At 39.1% G+C, this 19,167-nt stretch overlaps 1 protein-coding gene across 1 annotated transcript; it reads left to right on the top strand.

Annotated features, from left to right (window-relative positions):
- Positions 1 to 850: 850 nt before the first annotated feature.
- On the top strand, positions 851 to 18,647 carry BHMT (betaine--homocysteine S-methyltransferase; the record flags this gene model as incomplete). Its single annotated transcript, XM_084233176.1, has 8 exons — positions 851 to 883; positions 4,109 to 4,241; positions 8,674 to 8,792; positions 10,891 to 11,082; positions 11,440 to 11,587; positions 14,610 to 14,792; positions 16,244 to 16,472; positions 18,365 to 18,647. 8 exons carry the CDS (start codon positions 851 to 853, stop codon positions 18,549 to 18,551), a joined length of 1,224 nt encoding a protein of 407 aa, XP_084089302.1. The 3' UTR covers positions 18,552 to 18,647.
- Positions 18,648 to 19,167: the final 520 nt, after the last annotated feature.

Here is a 19,167-nt window from a genome sequence, read left to right as displayed (position 1 = left end):
AGTAATGCCTACATGTTTTATACATAGTTTTTATGCTGAATATGAAGTCTTGAAAGTATATCTTCACTGTCATACATAAATGTCTGTCCTTGTTAAATATTGCAATATCCTTATTAGAAACAACGGTATTATTAGAAACTGCAAACTATGTTTGGATATAAGGGGAGAAGGTCCTTTTGGTGGTTTTTTTTAAAAATATTTATTTATTTATGCATAGAAGAACTGGGATGTAGGCCAGAGGTGCTGGGGATGAGAGGATTCAGTACTTTTGAACATACCCCACTAATTCATGATAAGTATGGGACCATTCTATAAATGATATCTGTGCTCCATGACAGAACCACAGGATGTATATCACACAGGAGATCACACTTTAGGCTGATGTTCTGGGGCATTGCCCCCACACTCAATAATCTTACCCTTGGCCTTTAACAAATATTTGCTATTGAATGGAATTACTAGGGCCTCCTCCCGTAAATTAAGTAATGGTGCATGATCCCAGACAAGGGAGAGGTAAATCTGGGTCGCGGACCTGAGAGGTGCAAAGAGGGACCTTGTTTTACTTCTGGATGTTTTCACCCATTTATTTGGGAGAACAATCTTGGTCATCACCTCCGAATGGCAGGTTCCCAACGATCCTCCGCAGGCCTATTCAATAAAAGGTTTGTGGGCGTGTTCCTGCCAGAGGACCGTGTTGGACAGCGCCAAGGTTGGAGAAACCCACCCCGCACACAGCAGCGAATATAAAGAGTCCGGCCTCAGGCTCCCAGCAGCTCATCGCTTCACTGGGGGAAACGCTTGCTTCATTTCTGTCCGCATCCGCGCAAGTACCTGTGCGTAAACCACGAAGATGGCACCCCCTGGGGGCAAAAAGGCCAAAAAGGTGAGTCTTCAGGAAACCCGAATTCTTCATCCCGGTCAATACTTTTAGGTCGCCACCCACTGGTCTCTCATCCCAGCCTTCGGAGAGTGCAGAGGGTCACAGTAGCCAGGCTGAGACCAGAAGGAAACTCCTGCAGGACCCAAACGCGCCTGAGCCTCTCCCAACTCATGCCCCACATACAGAGCACTCCCTAGACCTATGTGACCTCTGACTCAACTCCCAACATTTTCTAAGTCTCGCATCCCCAAGACCAGAGCACTCTCTCCAAAGATGCCGCTCCTACGAGCATCTTCCCTCCCGCAAGGCGGCGGGCGGGAGTGCGCCAGTGTCGAACCCCAGCCCTCCCTGTGGGCGCCACCGCGTGCGCCCCTCTACGCCCAGCGGTGCCCAGGGCTCCGAGGTCGCGCGGGCAGGATCCGACCGTTTCCCGCCGCGGCCTCAGGGCCGCCTCTGCCGAGTTCTAGCAGCGCTTGCCACACCTCGGAAGCCACAAGGCTCAAGCGTTGGTTGGATTATGGTAAGTCTCCATCCGTCCTTCGTTTGGGTCTAGCTATCACAGAAAATGCACCAAGCGGACATCGAAAAGACAATGTAAGAAAAATGGGCACAGTTGCCGTAAGATATTAAGGATTGTTAGTAAGATTTAAAAAGCAAAAACTTAGCAGCTCCAGCACCCAATTAACAATAAGCCCCTCCCTTCCCTTTGTGGGATGAATGTTACAGTCCAGACTTTCAGTTTTTGACTAGTTTGAGAGATGGATGGATGGACGGAAGGATAGAGACATGCAGTCACTCACTGAGGGACTGACGTGGGACTACAGTGCGCCAGTGGGAAGAGAGGGACTGAGGGAGGAGGGAATAAATGTGACTCTTGTCAAAGCGCCCAGCCCCAGGCCTGATGGACAGAGGCATCCATGGCGAGGAGAAGAGGCAGATGAAGTCAGGACATGGTATCTCTGGGGTGTAAGACTGTGAGGGCTTGTGCTTTTTCTCCTCAGTGCCAGCTCTATGAATCAAAGTTAGTAGCTAGTAATATATCATTTATTTGATTCATTCATAGTTTTGATATAACTGCACTGAGTAGTATATCTATTTGTATTAATTGAGTCACAGTGATCAAAGTGCTAGACTTAAGATGTGGCATTTACACACTGTAATAGTGATAGATTACTTTGATTTCAAATATATTTGTAGCTGTTTTGGAGTTGTTACCTCATGAACTTCCAACTTAAAATTTTTCTGGAAGGGATACTCAAAAACATATAGCATAGGGCCTCCCCAGTGGAGCAATGGGTTGAGCACAGCGCTGTCCGCAGCCTCTGCAGCGCGGGTTCGATTCCCGGCCGACCAGGGAATGGCACTGCAGACCTCTCCCATCTCGCCTGCTGCTCCCCTCAGCAGTGTATTTCGGTCATCTGCCTGTTCTGCCCCCTGCTCTGTCTCTGGTGAATCCTCTCACCCTTCCGCGCCTCTGGCCTTGTACCCCAGCTCTTGTATAAAAATGAACAAATCTTAAAAAAAAAAAAAAAAAGAACATATAGCATAATACTATTTTGCTGCTGTAAGTGGAAAAAATCACTTGTTTTCTCCTCTTTGGGCACCAGCTGATCAAAGGCATAGAGCGGGTCAGAGGAAGGGAAAAGATTAAAATGAGGATGGCTCTAGCAAGTGTCAAGGACTTAGGATGCAAAGTCCCATGAATGCCTCTCACAGATTTATGTAACCCTTATGTGACAAAACAGATGCAGTCATTCATCATAATAAATAGAACATGGTAAGTACATTCCAAGTAATGACAGTCTTTGCAAGCCTTTTCTACCTCTTCATCACCACTTAAAACCACATCTATATACTACGTAAGGTATTGAGTCAGGAGGCCCTATACTCCCCACCTGAGAACTTGTGTAAATTACTTTTGACTTTGGGCCTTAATTCTACAACTGTAAAATCAGAATGACCCAAGTTGAATTAGGGTAACTTTTATTTTTAAATTCTGTGATTCTTTGGAATTAAAAAAAAATATGGTTACACTTTCTAATCCACAAAGCTCTTTAAAAATATTAAATTTAAGGGCCTCCCCTGGTTGAGCGCTGGGCTGTGAAGCTGCCTGCAGCCTCTGCAGCTCTGGTTCGATCCCTGGCCACCGGCGAGGGTCCCACATGGCACGACAGACCTCTCCTGTCATGCCCGCTGCTCCCCTCAGCAGTGTGTTTCGTCAGTCTGCCTGTTCTGTTCCCTGCTCTGGCTCTGGTGAGTTCTCTCACCCTCCCACACTTCTCACTATACCCAGTGCTTGTATAAATAAATAAATAAATCTTAAAAAAAAAAAAAAAGAGGCAGGAGTTTCCTCCTTTAAAAAAAATATTAAATTTAAAATGTATCTTTTGAACATTAACACCAGGGTAGTTATTGTATAATATTGTAAATAGAACAGATATGGGGACTACGCTAGAAATCAGTTTGCAAGTATATATATATATATATATATATATATATATATACACACATACATACATACATACATATATGTATATATATCTATATATATACATATATGCACACATACATTTGTATATACACTTAAATACTCTACCCTGTTCTTGTCATCTGGCACTTGTCGAGAACAAAATGTGGATACTCATAATCTCCTAAACAGTGTAACCTATCTCCTGTTGTTGTAGAAACTGAATGTTAACACCAAAGAGAGAAATCCTTGTGGTAGTATTCTTTTCCTTCCATCTTTATGAAGTGTCTGCTGACTTTTAGTTTGTAAAACGCCTTATAGCTTTATATATCCCCTTCAACTTCATTATCAATTTTAATCCTCTCTTTGGTTGATGGACAGAGTAAAAAGAAAGACTAGCCTTCATGTGAATGTGTGCTTAGATATTCATTTGAGGCTTTACCAAAAACCCCCTCTCATTTAATTCCCTATTGGTATTTCTTTAGATATACCATCCTCCCACAATATTCTTCAAAGAATCTTTAATGAGCCCTGCCCCTGGCACATGTACACAAAAATCTTCATTACATGAGCATTTGGGTTGTTTGCTGACAGTAACAGATTTATGTTTAAAATACACCCACATCTCATTCTTTAGAATGAGAATTCTAAAGAAATCATGCTTCTGAGCAAAATGATAGCAAAAATACTAAAAAAAAAGATAATTGCCTTGAAAAACTCAAGCAGCTCCTTTTCTCCCCCTGCCCCTTCTGTCATTTTAGGGCATCCTAGAACGTTTAAACTCTGGAGAGGTTGTGATTGGAGATGGAGGGTTTGTCTTTGCCCTGGAGAAGAGGGGCTATGTGAAGGCGGGCCCATGGACCCCAGAAGCTGCTGTGGAACACCCAGAAGCTGGTTGGTGCAAAGTTCTATTCTAGGTTCTCATCAAAAAGCACTATGTCAACCCAAGTCTGGAGCCTAATATCCAACATTGACATTCATGCCACATTTTCCTAATATTTATTATTGCCTACTAGGTGCTATACTAGTGTTTAAGTAGATTCAATGTTAGATAAGCACAATGGTTCTCCTGGTTGCTGTCACCCCTTCATCCCTGCCCCTCTAGATGAGCTTTGACCTGGCTCACTGCCTTTCTCTCTGCCCTCCCTCACCTCTATAGGTGATTTCATTCTCCATCTAGTGATCTATCCCATTCTCTTTCTGTCAATGCCTGATCTCCTCATTTCCAGGGAGCTTTTCCTCCACCCTCACCTCAGCAACCCACTCTTACACCCTGCTATCACCAATAACAGTCTGAAATCTCAAACACATCTGAAATCTCACTCCTGACTACCACTTCCTATCTTTTCTACTCACTCTCTGTAGAACTCCCCACCTCAATTCACCAATACTCTCAGTATTGAGATGCATGGAGAGTTTCACCTTTGGGGGCCCAGGCATCATTGACATGTGGCTGCTCATAGGCACCTTATTGCAGGAGCTGGTTCCAAGGCATCATCCTAAGAGCAGGAGAGCCCATTGTTGACATCATGGGAAGGCCCCCTTATATCAGATCCTGGCATCATGTCAAGGCCAGGAGGATCCAGGAGAATGGAGGGACATGGTATCTGCAGGAAGAGGAGCAGGGAATGGGGTAGAAGAAATCTTTCCCTGTTGAAATGCAGCAGTGGTTTTGTCAATCAGGCCTTGAGCCTACTTGACCATCCATTTCTGAGAGTAGTCTTTCACATTCTTTTTTTGTTTCCTACCACTGTAGTCTGTCTTTCTCACAGATGGAGAGTCATGGTGATGTGTGTATGGCTAAGCAGTCACAATAAAACCTGGCCCCATGGCTCTGCAGACCAATCTTTTGAAGCAATTTGAACAGAGATCTCTGCTAACCCTCAGGGTGTTCTGGAGTTGTACAGGTTTTTCAGAGCTGTCCCAAACTGAGTCAAGAGGACTGGGCCTTTGTGTTCTCCCCCTACCAATAGACCAAGCACCAAACAAGCTGTCAGCCCTCCCAATCCCAGGGAAGGAAAGCTCCCTTTGGCCTAGGGAGAATCTCAGCTGGCAGCCAACAAATTGAAAGAAGTTGAATCTTTCAAGGACATTCTTGTGAATATTATCAAGATAAAGTAGGTTTTTTATGTTTATTGAAGAAGAGTATATTTTTATGAACTCAGTAATAAAGGATGAAAACTAAGCACATAAATTGAACTTTGAAATTAAGCATAAAGACTCAGGATCTAGAGTAAGAAACCCTGACATAGTTGCTAAGCTGCATGGTATTGGGGAAATTAACTTAGCTTCTCAGGGATTCAGTTTCCTCTTCTACAAAACTGAAATAATATTGATATCTACCTCAAAAGGTTACTATGAAGATTAAATAAGTTATAGTGTTTAAAATAGTGTCTGTTTAAAGTAGTATCTGGTGCATGTTAAACATTGTTTTAACTATTGTTATTGTTAACTTGGTTGAGTTTATTCTCTTGATAGTATTCTTGGTCATATAAATCTATGGCTAGATAAACATGTTCACCTAATCCCTACACAGTATCCAAAATATAATAGCCTTTGCACTGTGAAACCCAGCAAATGTATACAATTTATATTTCCAAATAAAAGTAGAAATAATACTGTTTACCCTTAAAAAAATGAAATCAGTAGGCTTGGGGAACCAAAACAATAATTGTTCTCAAATTTTAATTTCATCAACTGAGTTTGTTAAACTCAGATCCCACTTAGAGATTTAGGTCCTCAAATCTCAAAAGGGGTCTAGAAACCTGCATGTTTATAATTGTACCAAAGTGACTATAAGGTGAATCACATTTTGAGAAGCATTGCATTAAAGGGCTTTAAGGAACAGAATGGAATAATTATTATTCCATTAATTGACTGAGGATTTTAAATATTTCTATTGTTTGTTTCTTAAGGTTCACTTGCTGTATTAAACTCAGCATAAAATGTTTCTTGGGGCAGATGGATTTTAACAATAAACTATCTTTGCCCAATCTCTGCTATATAAACCAAATAAGACTATTATTTAAACTACAAGTTTCAACTTTATAAGTCACCATTTTTTAAAAGTAAACATTAGAGGAGTTCAAAAGAAAGTATTTTCTTTTATTTTATTAATGAAGAAACACCATGTTTCATCTCTTCACCATCTGGGTCTTGAGTATTTTGAACTCATTTAGGTGTGCTAAGCATTTGCTCTACTTTTTCTTATGCATGTTCCATGCTTTTCAAGAATTAATGAAAACTCCGTGATACTGAGTCATTAGATTTAACCCTGGCTTCTACAGACTGAAATCCCATATATTCCACCCTGCCAGTGTCTGGTTTAAATTCTGTCACCCACAGTGGACTACAGGGATGCATCAGAAATCTTCTGTAATGTATCTGCACAAGAACATCCTTATGAGGTAGTGGAAGTATTTAGCCTTTTGGGGCAGTGAAAAGTGTTTAAAACATTCCTGCTCCAAATGAGAGGGATGGTCAGCCTTCATGCTATTTTATGCAAATAAATTTGTATCTACAAGTGACTTTCTAATTTAGACTGAAAGATAACTAGAATTAATCTGAACCCTGAAAAGTTTCCCTGCAAGCTGGCCTGCACCCGAAATGTTTTTGTGGGACTGGAGCCCAGGTTGACTTTTTAATGCTGGGAGCAGTAAGAAAAGGAAGGTTTCACTCCAGCTACACAAACCGTATCCCAAACCATTTGCAGTCAAATATATCCTGGAATCCAGAATTTGGGGGACTTATTAAAGTTAATAGTGCTCTGTGCTACAAATTATGTAACACTCTCAGTAAGGTCTGAAGCAGTCTTCCTCCCTCATAATCAAGCACTTTTTTTTTTTTTTTTTTTTTTTTGCCTCAAGGACTATGACTACCTAGTCTAATTGGGATACAATTACAAACATCCTCACAGTGGTTCTGATCATGTTTTGTCCCCAAGTGATTCTGTGATAAATTTATTATTCCACTGAAGAAATACTGAAAAGTTTTATTTGACCTCTTAGAGTTCTCTGTGGAATTCCTAACACTTGCGTTTTTCAGGTAAATTTACACGGGTAACTATTTAACTATACTATGGATATTTATAGCTAGAATACACACACACATATCTTGGTTGCATTTAGCTAATTAGCTTCTATGATGATAAAATAAAATAAGTATAATGAAGAGTTTAAAGTCATAAAATGAATATAATTAATTAGAATAGGTTATGTCACTGTTGTAGAGACCAGTCACACCCTATTCGTGGTTAGAGGACAAAGACTCTAGGACTCATATAAAAAAACATAAAACGGAAATGTAAAGAGTATCCAGAAATTACCATATTTAATTCTCCCAATAAAGTTAATGTCAAAAGTTGTGATGTTTGCACATGGTGGAATCAGGTTTGCTGGACCTGGAGAGTCTTGGGGAATCTGAAGTTGTAGTAACTCCTTCTTGGTGAATCTAAATTGGGTCATACTTTGAGAAACACTGCAGTTTTAAGAAGCATAACAGAGTAATCAAAATGATAACAAGCAAGGAGCTGTTTTCACCTTTTTGGGTCACTGCCTTCTTGGTTTCTAATGGATGCCCAAGGTTTAGGACCACTATTTTGGAGCAAATGACCTTCTTTAAAGTGGATACAAGTGGCTATATAGGAAATAGGGGGTGGGAGAGTCCCACTATATTTCTTCCAACCAGTGAAAGTTTTGCCACTTGGCATTCATTACTGGACCAGTGCTTGGGATCCTTGCTCACATTATTCTTCTTCCACTCTGTTACTAGAATTATCTTTCAAACACACAGCCAATCACACACCCTGTTGCTTACAAACTGTTGCTATTTCCCTGCTACATGTAACCTGGAGCCCAGGCTTCTTGGGAAGACATGCTAGTCCTTTCGTATTTTGTCTGCTCACCATTCTGATTTCACCTTCACCTTCACTTTCACCTTCAGCATATCTTCAACATACCCTCAATTCCAGCCCTCCAGACTACTTGCCATCCTCCTTGCCACGCCAGTTCCTTTCTCCTTATCTCTGCTCAGGTAGTCATCATAGGGAGTTCCCATCCCCACCTTCTCTGCTCAGCAAAAATGCCAAAACGATTACTTTTCTGTGAGATCTCCTTCCTCCCTTTGCCTCACATCCATGGTAGAAATAAGCTCTTTTATCTGGCAAGAGACCCCAAACCCACTTCTCATTAGCTTTCAAGATGCACAAATGCCAAACAACATTTTTAATTTTAAGGAGATGCTTTCATATTTCTTCATTTAGAGCCTTTTGAAAATATGGGTCAGTAAACTGATAGAAATTAATACCTTTACTCATTCCTTTCTCAAGTTCGCCAACTTCATCGAGAGTTCCTCAGAGCTGGATCGAATGTCATGCAGACCTTCACATTTTATGCCAGTGAAGACAAGCTGGAAAACAGAGGAAACTATGTTGCTGAGAAGATATCAGTGAGTAAAACCATACATGGAACTTTTATGAGGGCATAGTGGACATAGTTATCATCGCAAAAGTTTTCATAGAGAAAACTGTTGAGATTCTTCAGAGTTTGGTTTTGTCTTAAATAATACAGAAACGATATATGTGTGGATAACACTCAGGTTTTAGCTGGAGCCTCTGAATTAACAGAAAGACATTTGATGAAACAGATCAAATTAGAACCAAATTAATGATTTTCCCAGTCTCTTGACTGTTACTGACTGAACATCTTTACAAATTCTTATGATCTTATAGTTGATTAAAAAATTTTACTTGAGTGAATTTAGTTGAGTTACTCAACAATGTACGGGTACAATTTCTTACATCAGCAACTGCATATATCATGCCACACCACTACCAAATTTCCCATCACATCCACCAACAACTAATCGATCCCTTCTAACTATTCCTGCCCCTATAATCTTCTCCTCTGGCAACGACTAATCTGTTCTCAGAGTCAGTGTTTGTTTTGTCTTGTTTGTTCATTTTTCCCTTTATTGTTAACAAAGCATATTTGGTATTTCTTTTTCTCCTTTTGATTGATTTCACTTAGGCATAATCCCATTAAGATCCATCCATGTTGTTGCAAATAGAAAAATTTCATCTTTTTATGGCTGAGTAGTATTCTGTTTTGTATATATATCACATCTTTTCTATTCATTCATCTGTCATTACCAGGCACTTGAGTCATTTCCGTTTTTGGGCTATTTTGAATAAGTGCAATGAACATAGGAATGCACACATCTTTTCAAATTGGTGTTTTTCTATTTTTTTTAAAGATTTATTTATTTATACAAAAACCGGGGTACAGGCAAGCAGTGGGCGAGACAGAAGAGGTCTGCTCGCTGGCCGGCCAGCATCAAACCGGCATTGCAGAGACTGCAGACAGCTTTACAGCGCAGTACTCTACCGCCTGCGCCACCAGGGGAGGCCCTGTTTTTCTATTCTTTAGGTAAATACCCAGAAGTTGAGTTGATAGGTCAAATGATAGAGCTACTTTTAATTTTATGAGGAATCTCCATACTGTTTTCCAGAGTGGCTATACAAATTTACATTCCTAGCAACAATGCATGAAATTTTCTTTTTCTCCACATCCTTGCCAATATTATAGTTTTAAAATATGACATAGAGTAGGGGCAAGGTATAAGTTCAAGGAATTATGAACCTGGAATCTTTCCCTACTTACTACAAGAAACTATGTGAAACTACATTTACTTATCAGCTTGGCAACTTCTTCATCTCTAAAATGAAAAGGGGTTAAGTGCAAGGGGTTGAGAGACAACCTATGAAGCTGTACACAGCCACTGCAGCACGAATTCGATCCCCGGCCATGGAGCTACCCACATGGCACAGCAAACCTCTCCTGACTCACCCACTGCTTCCCTCAGCAGTGTATTTCAATTGATCTGCCTGTTCTGTTTCCCACTCTGTCTCTGGTGAATCCTCTCACTCCCACACCTCTGGCCTGTCCTCTAGTTCTTGTATGCATAAATAAATAAATCTTAAAAAAAAAGTAAAATGAAAAGGGAGTTCTTAATTTCTACAAGTTTATGGGAGTTACAGCATTGGTTTTATTTTTTTAATTAGGGTAAGTGTCAGTTTTTAAGGCCTAATTAAACAATATCTTATTTGTGATACTTTTGTCTGTCAATTGAGAAAATACATAATCATAAAATAACAAAAATTCTGTAATCATTTGAATTGAATTTAATTCTAATTAATCATAAAAGTGAATTATTATCATTGCCACTGTTTGCTAGGTATTCTTCTAAGTGCAGCTTAGGAATTGGCAGGTGCCGGATCCTTTTATGCAAGACCCTTACCCTCTCACGGATCTTTGGTTTAATGTAATATCCTAGATACCACAATTATGAGATGTATTTCTTTCATCACTATTATTAGTGTTATTGCTAATTGCTGACCTTGGTAAACACTGAACTATTCCATCTCTGTATTTTCTGGAATAAAATCACCTCTGGAATCACACAATGGAAATATGGGCATTTGAGTAATAAGTTTGTTTTACTTTCACATGAAAATGTAGATATTTTCTATATTCAACCATTTTAGGGGCAGAAAGTCAATGAAGCTGCTTGCGACATTGCCCGACAAGTGGCTGATGAGGGAGATGCTTTGGTGGCAGGAGGAGTGAGTCAGACACCTTCGTATCTTAGCTGCAAGAGTGAAACTGAAGTTAAAAAAGTATTTCAGCAACAATTAGAGGTCTTTATGAAGAAGAACGTGGACTTCTTGATTGCTGAGGTAAACAAAGATATTACCAAAGAAAATTACACTTTACACTTTCTCTGCTTTGAAGTTTATGAAAACCACGTGAAACTAGGTGCTAAACTTGACTAATAAGAGTAATGTTTACTTTTGAACTCTCTCTTACAAGTTAGAACTTTTACTAAATTTGATTTAATCTAGCACAGTGGATCTTTGAGCCTTCTAACTGCAAGTCAGATAGAAATCACCATTCTATTCTGTTTCAAAAATGTTGTGTATCACAACTCAGAGTTTGAAAAGTGCTCATCTGCTGATAAATTAGGAATAGAATGAGTTTTCAAATTATTTGGGGAGAAACAAGTTTAAAAGCACATTGCCTTTGTCTTATTTCAGTATTTTGAACATGTTGAAGAAGCTGTGTGGGCAGTTGAAGCCTTGAAATCATCTGGGAAACCAGTGGCAGCGACCATGTGCATCGGCCCAGAGGGAGACCTGCATGGAGTGCCCCCTGGCGAGTGTGCAGTTCGCCTGGTTAAAGCAGGTGATGACGGATTTTGATTGGTTTGCAATTAGAGAGGTTTTTAAAATAATACACAAATGCATGTCCACCCACAAACCAGTATGTACTACTTTTGTTAAAAAGGAAACCATTCATTTATCTTTTGAGGATTATAATGATACTATTATTGAGTCCCAAAGCAAAAAATGTTTAAAACATATAAATGCCAGCCATTTGAAAGGGTGAAGTAGACTTATGCTGGAGGTTTGACACCTTAAAATGAGAAGAAATTTGGTAAATCTAAAAGAGGATTAGGAAAAAATGTGTTTGTTTTAAATTTATGTCAAGAAGTCTTTAAACTTTAATAGTTTTTAAGTTAGTTGCCCTCTTTGCCAAAGTTTTTTCAGTCTCATAAATTACTGGTATGCTTTGCCTTTTTGTAATGGGTGTAATAAATCAAGAAACTCTTTGATATGAAATACTGCCCACCTAATTTATCTTTTTATATAGTTTTCTTTCTTGATATTGGGTTTCATTTCAATTAGGGAAAACTTGCAAACTGTTTTCAAAGCTGCCTCATTTTGATGCCAACGAATAGCACAGTGTCAGAGAGTCTGACTTGCTCTGTGGTATAGAGAGATTTTGATTGGTTATTTGTTTAATTTCTGATATTTATCCAACTCTTGATATGTCATGAAAGTTCCTTCATATTTATCATTAATAAAAACAATTATTTAGATTTAGGAGTGAAGTTGTAGAACCCTAATTTTGGACTGAAAATATAACAATGGGAGGAAAAGCAAGTTAAGTTGTTTTAAAAGTATCAAAGGAAGCCTTCATCATTCCCATGTTAATTGGCAGGGATTCTTGGCCTGCATCCAATCTATGGATAGGACTATGTCCGATTTTTATATTTCTCTATAATCTCTTATAAGGACTTTTATACCTAATTAACATCCAATAAACAGAGAACATATGATTAATTCATTAATGTAATCATACCAAGTAAGGAAGGAGAAACTTGGGCAACAGAGCATGCAAAAAAAAAAAAAAAAAGGAAGAAGGAGAGAAAGAAAAAGTAGTCAAGATCCAAATGAAATGTAAAGTAAGCTGTTGAATATACAAGTCTGGAACTTAAATGAAAGGTCAGAGTTAGAGAAGTTTGGGAGAGTTCTAGATACAGATGGTACTGAAAGCTCTGGGACTGAAAAGGAAATATTAATGAAAAAGGGAAGATGGCTTGGTGGAATCCAGGGACACTGTGGGATTGAGGGGGTCAGCCTTGGTGAGAGATCAGCATGCAATAAAAAAAAAAGCAGCCTGGGAGCCAGAAGCAACACTCAAAATTATAAAAGTTATCAGATGCCAATAAGGGGGTGTTGATGAAGGAGAGAATGGGTTCAGGGTTAAATGCTGCTGAGATGTTGAGTAAGATTAAAACAGAGAATCTACTACTGGATTTGGTAGGATTGAGATCATTGGTGCCCTTTACAAAAGTTTATATAGAGGAACGATGGGGAATGAGGCCTGACCAGAGCATGCATGAAGAGCAAACTGTAAACCCAGCCTACTGAGAACTAAAGATGTCATGGTTTGTAACATCAGCTCTGTGGCTCCTAGAATCTGGATGTTGATGTTACTCTCATTATAGACAGAATCTCTTCTGTCCTATTCTTGGTATTTTTATATACAACTACAAAATTTTAGGCCATGAGCCATCAAAAAAAAATCATAGTTGAAATGGAAACAATCCAAGTGTCCAGATGATGAATGAATAGACAAATGGGATGTGTCCATACAAGGGAACACCCATAAACTGAATAAAGGAATGAAGTTCTGATACATGCTCTAAATAGGGTGAACCTTGAAAACATGATACTAAGTGAAATAGGTCAGTCACAAAAGAACAAGTCTTGTATTATTTCACTTACGTAGAACAAGCAAATCAACAAAGACAGAAAATGCATTACCAGGGACTAGAGGAAAGGGAATAGGGAGTTAGTGCTTAATAGGCACAGGGTTTCTCTCTGGAGTGACAAAAGTTCTGGAAATAGTGATTATTGCAACAAAATTGAATTAAACTGCATACAAATATCAAATATATATAAATAAGGGTGTACATATACATATATATGTTGTGTGTATATAACCACAAGAATAAAGAAAGAAAAGTTCTATTTGGGAATTCCTTCTATCTTGACAGGATGGATTGTAAGTATTCTGGTCATACTGTCTCCTTATATCTTCTGGAGAAAGAAACCTCAAAAATTAGTACAATGATTGCAATAATCAACTGTTTGGTCCAGAAGTGATTAAGAACATAAAGAATATAAAGTTTTTTGGTAAAATTTGTTGTTTGATTTAATAAGGACAAACAACAAATTTTACAGAAAAAAAATCTTTGCAACAATCCCATATAGTTGTGAGTCTGGGGAGGTGAAAATGTAACTGAGAAGCTTGTCAAAATGAATAATAGACTGTTAGCCACTTCTATTAGCTAGAGTCAAAGGGCTTTTGAGTTTTTTTCCTAATTACAAACCCCAAACACAAAATTCCTCCAGAAAACATGTTACAGAAAAACTTTCCTAAATTACATTCTGCTGTTGCGCCCAAGAAAGTATATTATTAAATTGACCTAATGAAAGGGAACATTGATTTATTCCTCCAATGAGTGGTATGGTAACCACAGGTACAATCTAGCAGCTGGGAGTATTGAAAAATTAGTGTGCTTGCAATATAATGTCAAAGATTGAAAAATTGACTACTAAAACTTGAAGTTAAAAAAACTCTAATAATGATTTTTTTAATAAAAAAGATGGACAGTCAAGTGTGCATAAATGACACTTCAATTATACCAGACTCTTCAAAGCACTTTTCACAGAAAGCACTTGCTGCCTGTTAGTAATCATTCTTGCTCAAGGGTAAGATAGGTTTTAAGGGACCAAGGACCAAATACTGTACTTCCAGTTCACTGTTATAAATAAAACCTCCCTAATGGAGACGAGAGTTAAGTCTACTGGTTTCTGGTGACTCCCTAAAGCGAAAATGTTCTTCCTATTTGCAGGAGCTTCCATCATTGGTGTGAACTGCCACTTTGACCCCACAATTAGTTTGCAAACAGTGAAGCTCATGAAAGAAGGCTTGGAGGCTGCCAGGTTGAAAGCCCACCTGATGGCTCAGCCCTTGGCCTACCACACCCCTGACTGCAGCAAACAGGGATTTATTGATCTTCCGGAATTCCCCTTTGGTAAGACAGATGTTTTATAAATTGTCTCAATGTCTTCATGTTTGATAAATTTCAAATCTATAGCCATAATATTTTATCATAGTAAAGAAATGACTCCATATCTCTTTATTTCTTGCCCCCGGTTCCTTCCCTGCAGCCAAAACCCCACTAATATAAGATAGCAGTAGAAGGAAAAGATAGGACCACAAGCAAAATACTTGAATCAACATCTAGATAGACAATTAGTCATACTTGTAGTTTGCCCCACCTTTCACCCCCCCCCCCCCAAAATGCTCTCGTAGATGAGAATCAGTGAAGATATTGGTTTTGGTCCCAGCTGACTTTGGTCTGCTGACTTGTGTGACCTTAGCAAAATACTTTAGTTCCTCAAGATCTTAATTTTCTCTTCCAAAAATTAAGAATATTAGAGCAGGTTATCTCCAAGATTCTTTTTGCCTATTATGAACATTGCTCAGATACTCCAGGATCTGGGGCTAGGGGAAGATAGCGTCACTGGGTTACTGTATAGCAAATCTGAATGAAGAGACCAAGTAGATGAGTTGAGGGAAAACTTGCAGTCTAGGCAGAAGGATAAAGCATGTTTGGGAAATAAAGGTGAGTCTACCTTGAAAATCACACCAAAGAGGTCAGCAGGGCCAAAGCATGGTCAGCCCCCTATTCCAAACTCAGCTTCTTTTACCATGTCCTATATTCTATAGGAACCCACAGAGAAGTAAGATATTTAAAAAATAATCACTCTAGGAGAACCATGGAAGGAGAATGGCAAAGATTTTGTATAATTTATGCTGTAGAACAAATCACTATAAAACTTAGTAAATAATAAAAATTAAATAACAAACACTTAAATTTCATAGTTTCTTTGGTTCATGAATTTGGGAGCAGCATAGCTGGCTAACTCTTGTTCTGGTGTCTTAAGAGGTTTACAGCCCAGATACGGGTTGGAGCTGAAGACCTGATGGAGGTTAGGGGATTTCCTTCCATGTTCTCTTATTTGGCTATTGGGAATTTCACTTTCTTGCTGTCTATTAACTGGAGGCATCAGTTACTCAGCTCATTGGCCTTTACGTTGTGATGTTTAAGTGTTCTCACATCATGGCAGCTGGCCTCCCCCTAAATGAGTTTTCTAAGAGAGAACAAGGCAGAAACCATTATGTCCTTTATGACCAAGCCTCCAAAGTCACAAAACCCTACCTATTGCCATATTCACTGCCAACCTGATATAATGTACATGAAGGTGAGAACATCAGTTGGCAGGAACCATGGGGAACCATATTGAAACTAGTTTTCATGACATTTAAAGCAGGATAAACACAAAGAAGCTGATAGCTTATAAAAGTTGAAATTTGAATATTCACAACTTAATTAATGTATTGAAATTACATATCTATTATAACTGCTTATCTTAAATATTTTAAAAAATTAATTCAGACAAAATGCAATTTATTTTACAGGACTGGAACCCAGAGTTGCAACCCGATGGGATATTCAAAAATATGCCAGAGAGGCCTACAACCTGGGTGTCAGGTTTATTGGGGGGTGCTGTGGATTTGAGCCCTACCACATCAGGGCCATTGCAGAGGAGCTGGCCCCTGAAAGGGGATTTTTGCCACCAGCTTCAGAAAAGCATGGCAGCTGGGGAAGTGGTTTGGACATGCATACCAAACCTTGGATTAGAGCCAGGTAAAAAATTTACACCAATTGTGCCAAACCATACTCATTTAGATTATGAATATTTCAAGTTCAAGTGAGGTTATTATAAAGAGTGCAGCTAATTTGCTGTGTGATAACGAAGAATCAGTTGTTCTCCTTAAACATCTCACTGAGATGTTTATAAAACAGCCTTACGAAGTGATTTATGGAGAAGGCCTTAAGAATATAGATTATAAATTGTGTAAGTTGCAATGAAATGTGATTTCTTGCTCTAGGAAAGCACCAATCATGTGGTGGATATTAACATTGAATGAATTGGTTAAGATTTAAGTATAACAAATATTAATTCAGTGCCTGTTCTATGCCAAGCATGATTCTTAAGACTGGGAATATTGTGTTAAGATAGAAAAGGTCTTTGCCCTCAGAGCTTACATTGCACTGGTGGGGATGAGCAATAAACAGACATATATAAAGGGATAAAGGTAAAGGGATACTGTGATTACTGCTTTGGTAGAGGCATGGATTTTTAAAAAGTTAACAATGAAGAGAGTAACTGCCTCTGCCTAATTAATATTTTAGAAGAAAGGGCTTTTTGGCTGGGTTTTGAAGGACTAAGCAGGCATCCACAAGATAGAAAAGGGACTGGAGGGTGAGTACCCCAAACAGAAAGAGCAGTGCCAGTGTTTCTCCAACATGGAGCACAATTATGTTAGACATTGTGGACACTGAGGTAGCAAGCTAGACAAACACAGCACTGTCCCCAAGGATTTGCCAGTGTAGTAGGCAGAGAGATAAACAAGGTTCAAGTTAATATAGTAAGTTCAAGGATAAAGATATGCATGGGTGCTGTGGGTCTGAGCTAATGGCTCATGGTATAAAAGACAGGGGTGGTAGCTAGTGAAGGATTTCTAAGATTTTTTTAAGATGCTGAAACTGAACTTTGAAGGACGAAGTACATTGGTAGACAAGGGAACACGCTATACAAAAGCACAAGAGAAGAGAAAAAAGAATGATGTGTTAAAAAAACTGGAAGTTTGGGGATAATGGAGACAGACTTTGATAGAAGATACCTGTCAGGAATAGCAGGATGCCTTTTAATTGTGCTAATGAACTATCTGACTTCCTTTCAAGGCAGTGAGGATGCTAGAGGGTCTCAAGTGGTCCAGGACAAGGTCATATTTGCAAGTTAGCAAAATTTTTTTTTTTTTTAAGATTGATTTATTTTATTTATACAAACACTGGGTATAGTCAGAAGCCAGAAGCGCGGGAGGGTCAGAGAACTCACCAGAGCCAGAGCGGGCAGACTGACGAAGAAATACATTGCTTAGGGGAACAGCAGGCACAGCAGGAGAGGTCTGTCACACCACGTGGCATAGGCTGCGGGCAGCTTTGCAGCCCACCGCTCAACCGCTGCACCACCAGGGAAGACCCAAGTTAGCAAATTTTTATATAAGCCTTGAGACAGGGGCACCTTTGAGGAAGCTTTTGCTAGACTAGATTCCAAATATGTTGAGGCACTGAGGTAAAAGGAGACAATAGAATTAGAAAGGAGAAAGATGTTAAGATCCACAGAGTGGGAGCTACAGAAGCAATACTGGGCTTGGAGAAGAGCAGCAAATGCGGCCTCAGCTGGTTCATTTGGGCAGTTCCAGTGAGGATGGAAAGATAGTATAGGCTGGAGAGAAAATATCCTTATTCTAAATTCTTAGGTCTTGATCACTATGCATATCTTACCATTAGAAATTCAAGTTAATTTTAGACCTACAGATTCTAGAGAAGGAAAAATTTTACCCAAAATTAACAAATGTGTATTAGTGAATATACTTTCAGAGTCCAAAGATGGCTCCATGGAGATACTCAAGCTCAGTGGCCTGGGGACCCACACTCAGGGGAAAAGTCTAATGTGTGTTTTGTTAACACAGGGCCAGGAAGGAATACTGGCAGAATCTTAGGATCGCCTCTGGCAGGCCATACAACCCTTCAATGTCAAAGCCAGATGCCTGGGGAGTGACCAAAGGAACAGCTGAGCTGATGCAGCAGAAAGAAGCCACAACTGAGCAGCAGCTGAGACAGCTCTTTGAAAAACAAAAATTCAAATCTTCACAGTAACCTCGGTAGAACCCATTTCTACTGAATTCCTCTATGGTTGGACCACAGTTCCTAAAGATAAGGAAAAGATGGTTAAACAGCAATGCTTGTTTAATGCCAGCCTACACATAAAAATGATATTAGCTGTACAAAATAGAATTGCACGTAGCACTTGACAACTTTGAAAGTATGTTTTAGAAGTTTACTTAGAAGCAAAATAAAAAAATAAATCTTAAGCAGGTTTACTTAGCACCCATTGTGCAGAAGGTATTAAGGAAATCTCTGTGACTAAGGAAAAGTAATCCCTACATTAATCCTACTTCAAGAAGTTTGCAGGCTTGTAAGGAAGATGAGACATGAACTGATAATAAATGACTCGCACCTGTACAGGGACAGATAAAATGCTATGGGGAAGTGACGTCCAAACTCTTTTGAACATGACCTTTATTAAGAAACACAATTTATATAAATGACCCAGTAAAGCACATTACCACAAACCTTTGAAATAAAATTGTGATCCATTCTCATATCTCTGGTGTCTTCTATTCCATTCCTTCCCATTCCTATTTTATTACTAAAATATGCTAGTTGTGACATTTCAAATTGATTTTGTGAACCATTACTGGGTTTTGACTCA

Source organism: Talpa europaea (genome assembly GCF_964194135.1).
Source record: "Talpa europaea genome assembly, chromosome: 5".
Taxonomy (NCBI): domain Eukaryota; kingdom Metazoa; phylum Chordata; class Mammalia; order Eulipotyphla; family Talpidae; genus Talpa; species Talpa europaea.
This window is presented reverse-complemented; position numbering and strand designations above follow the sequence as displayed.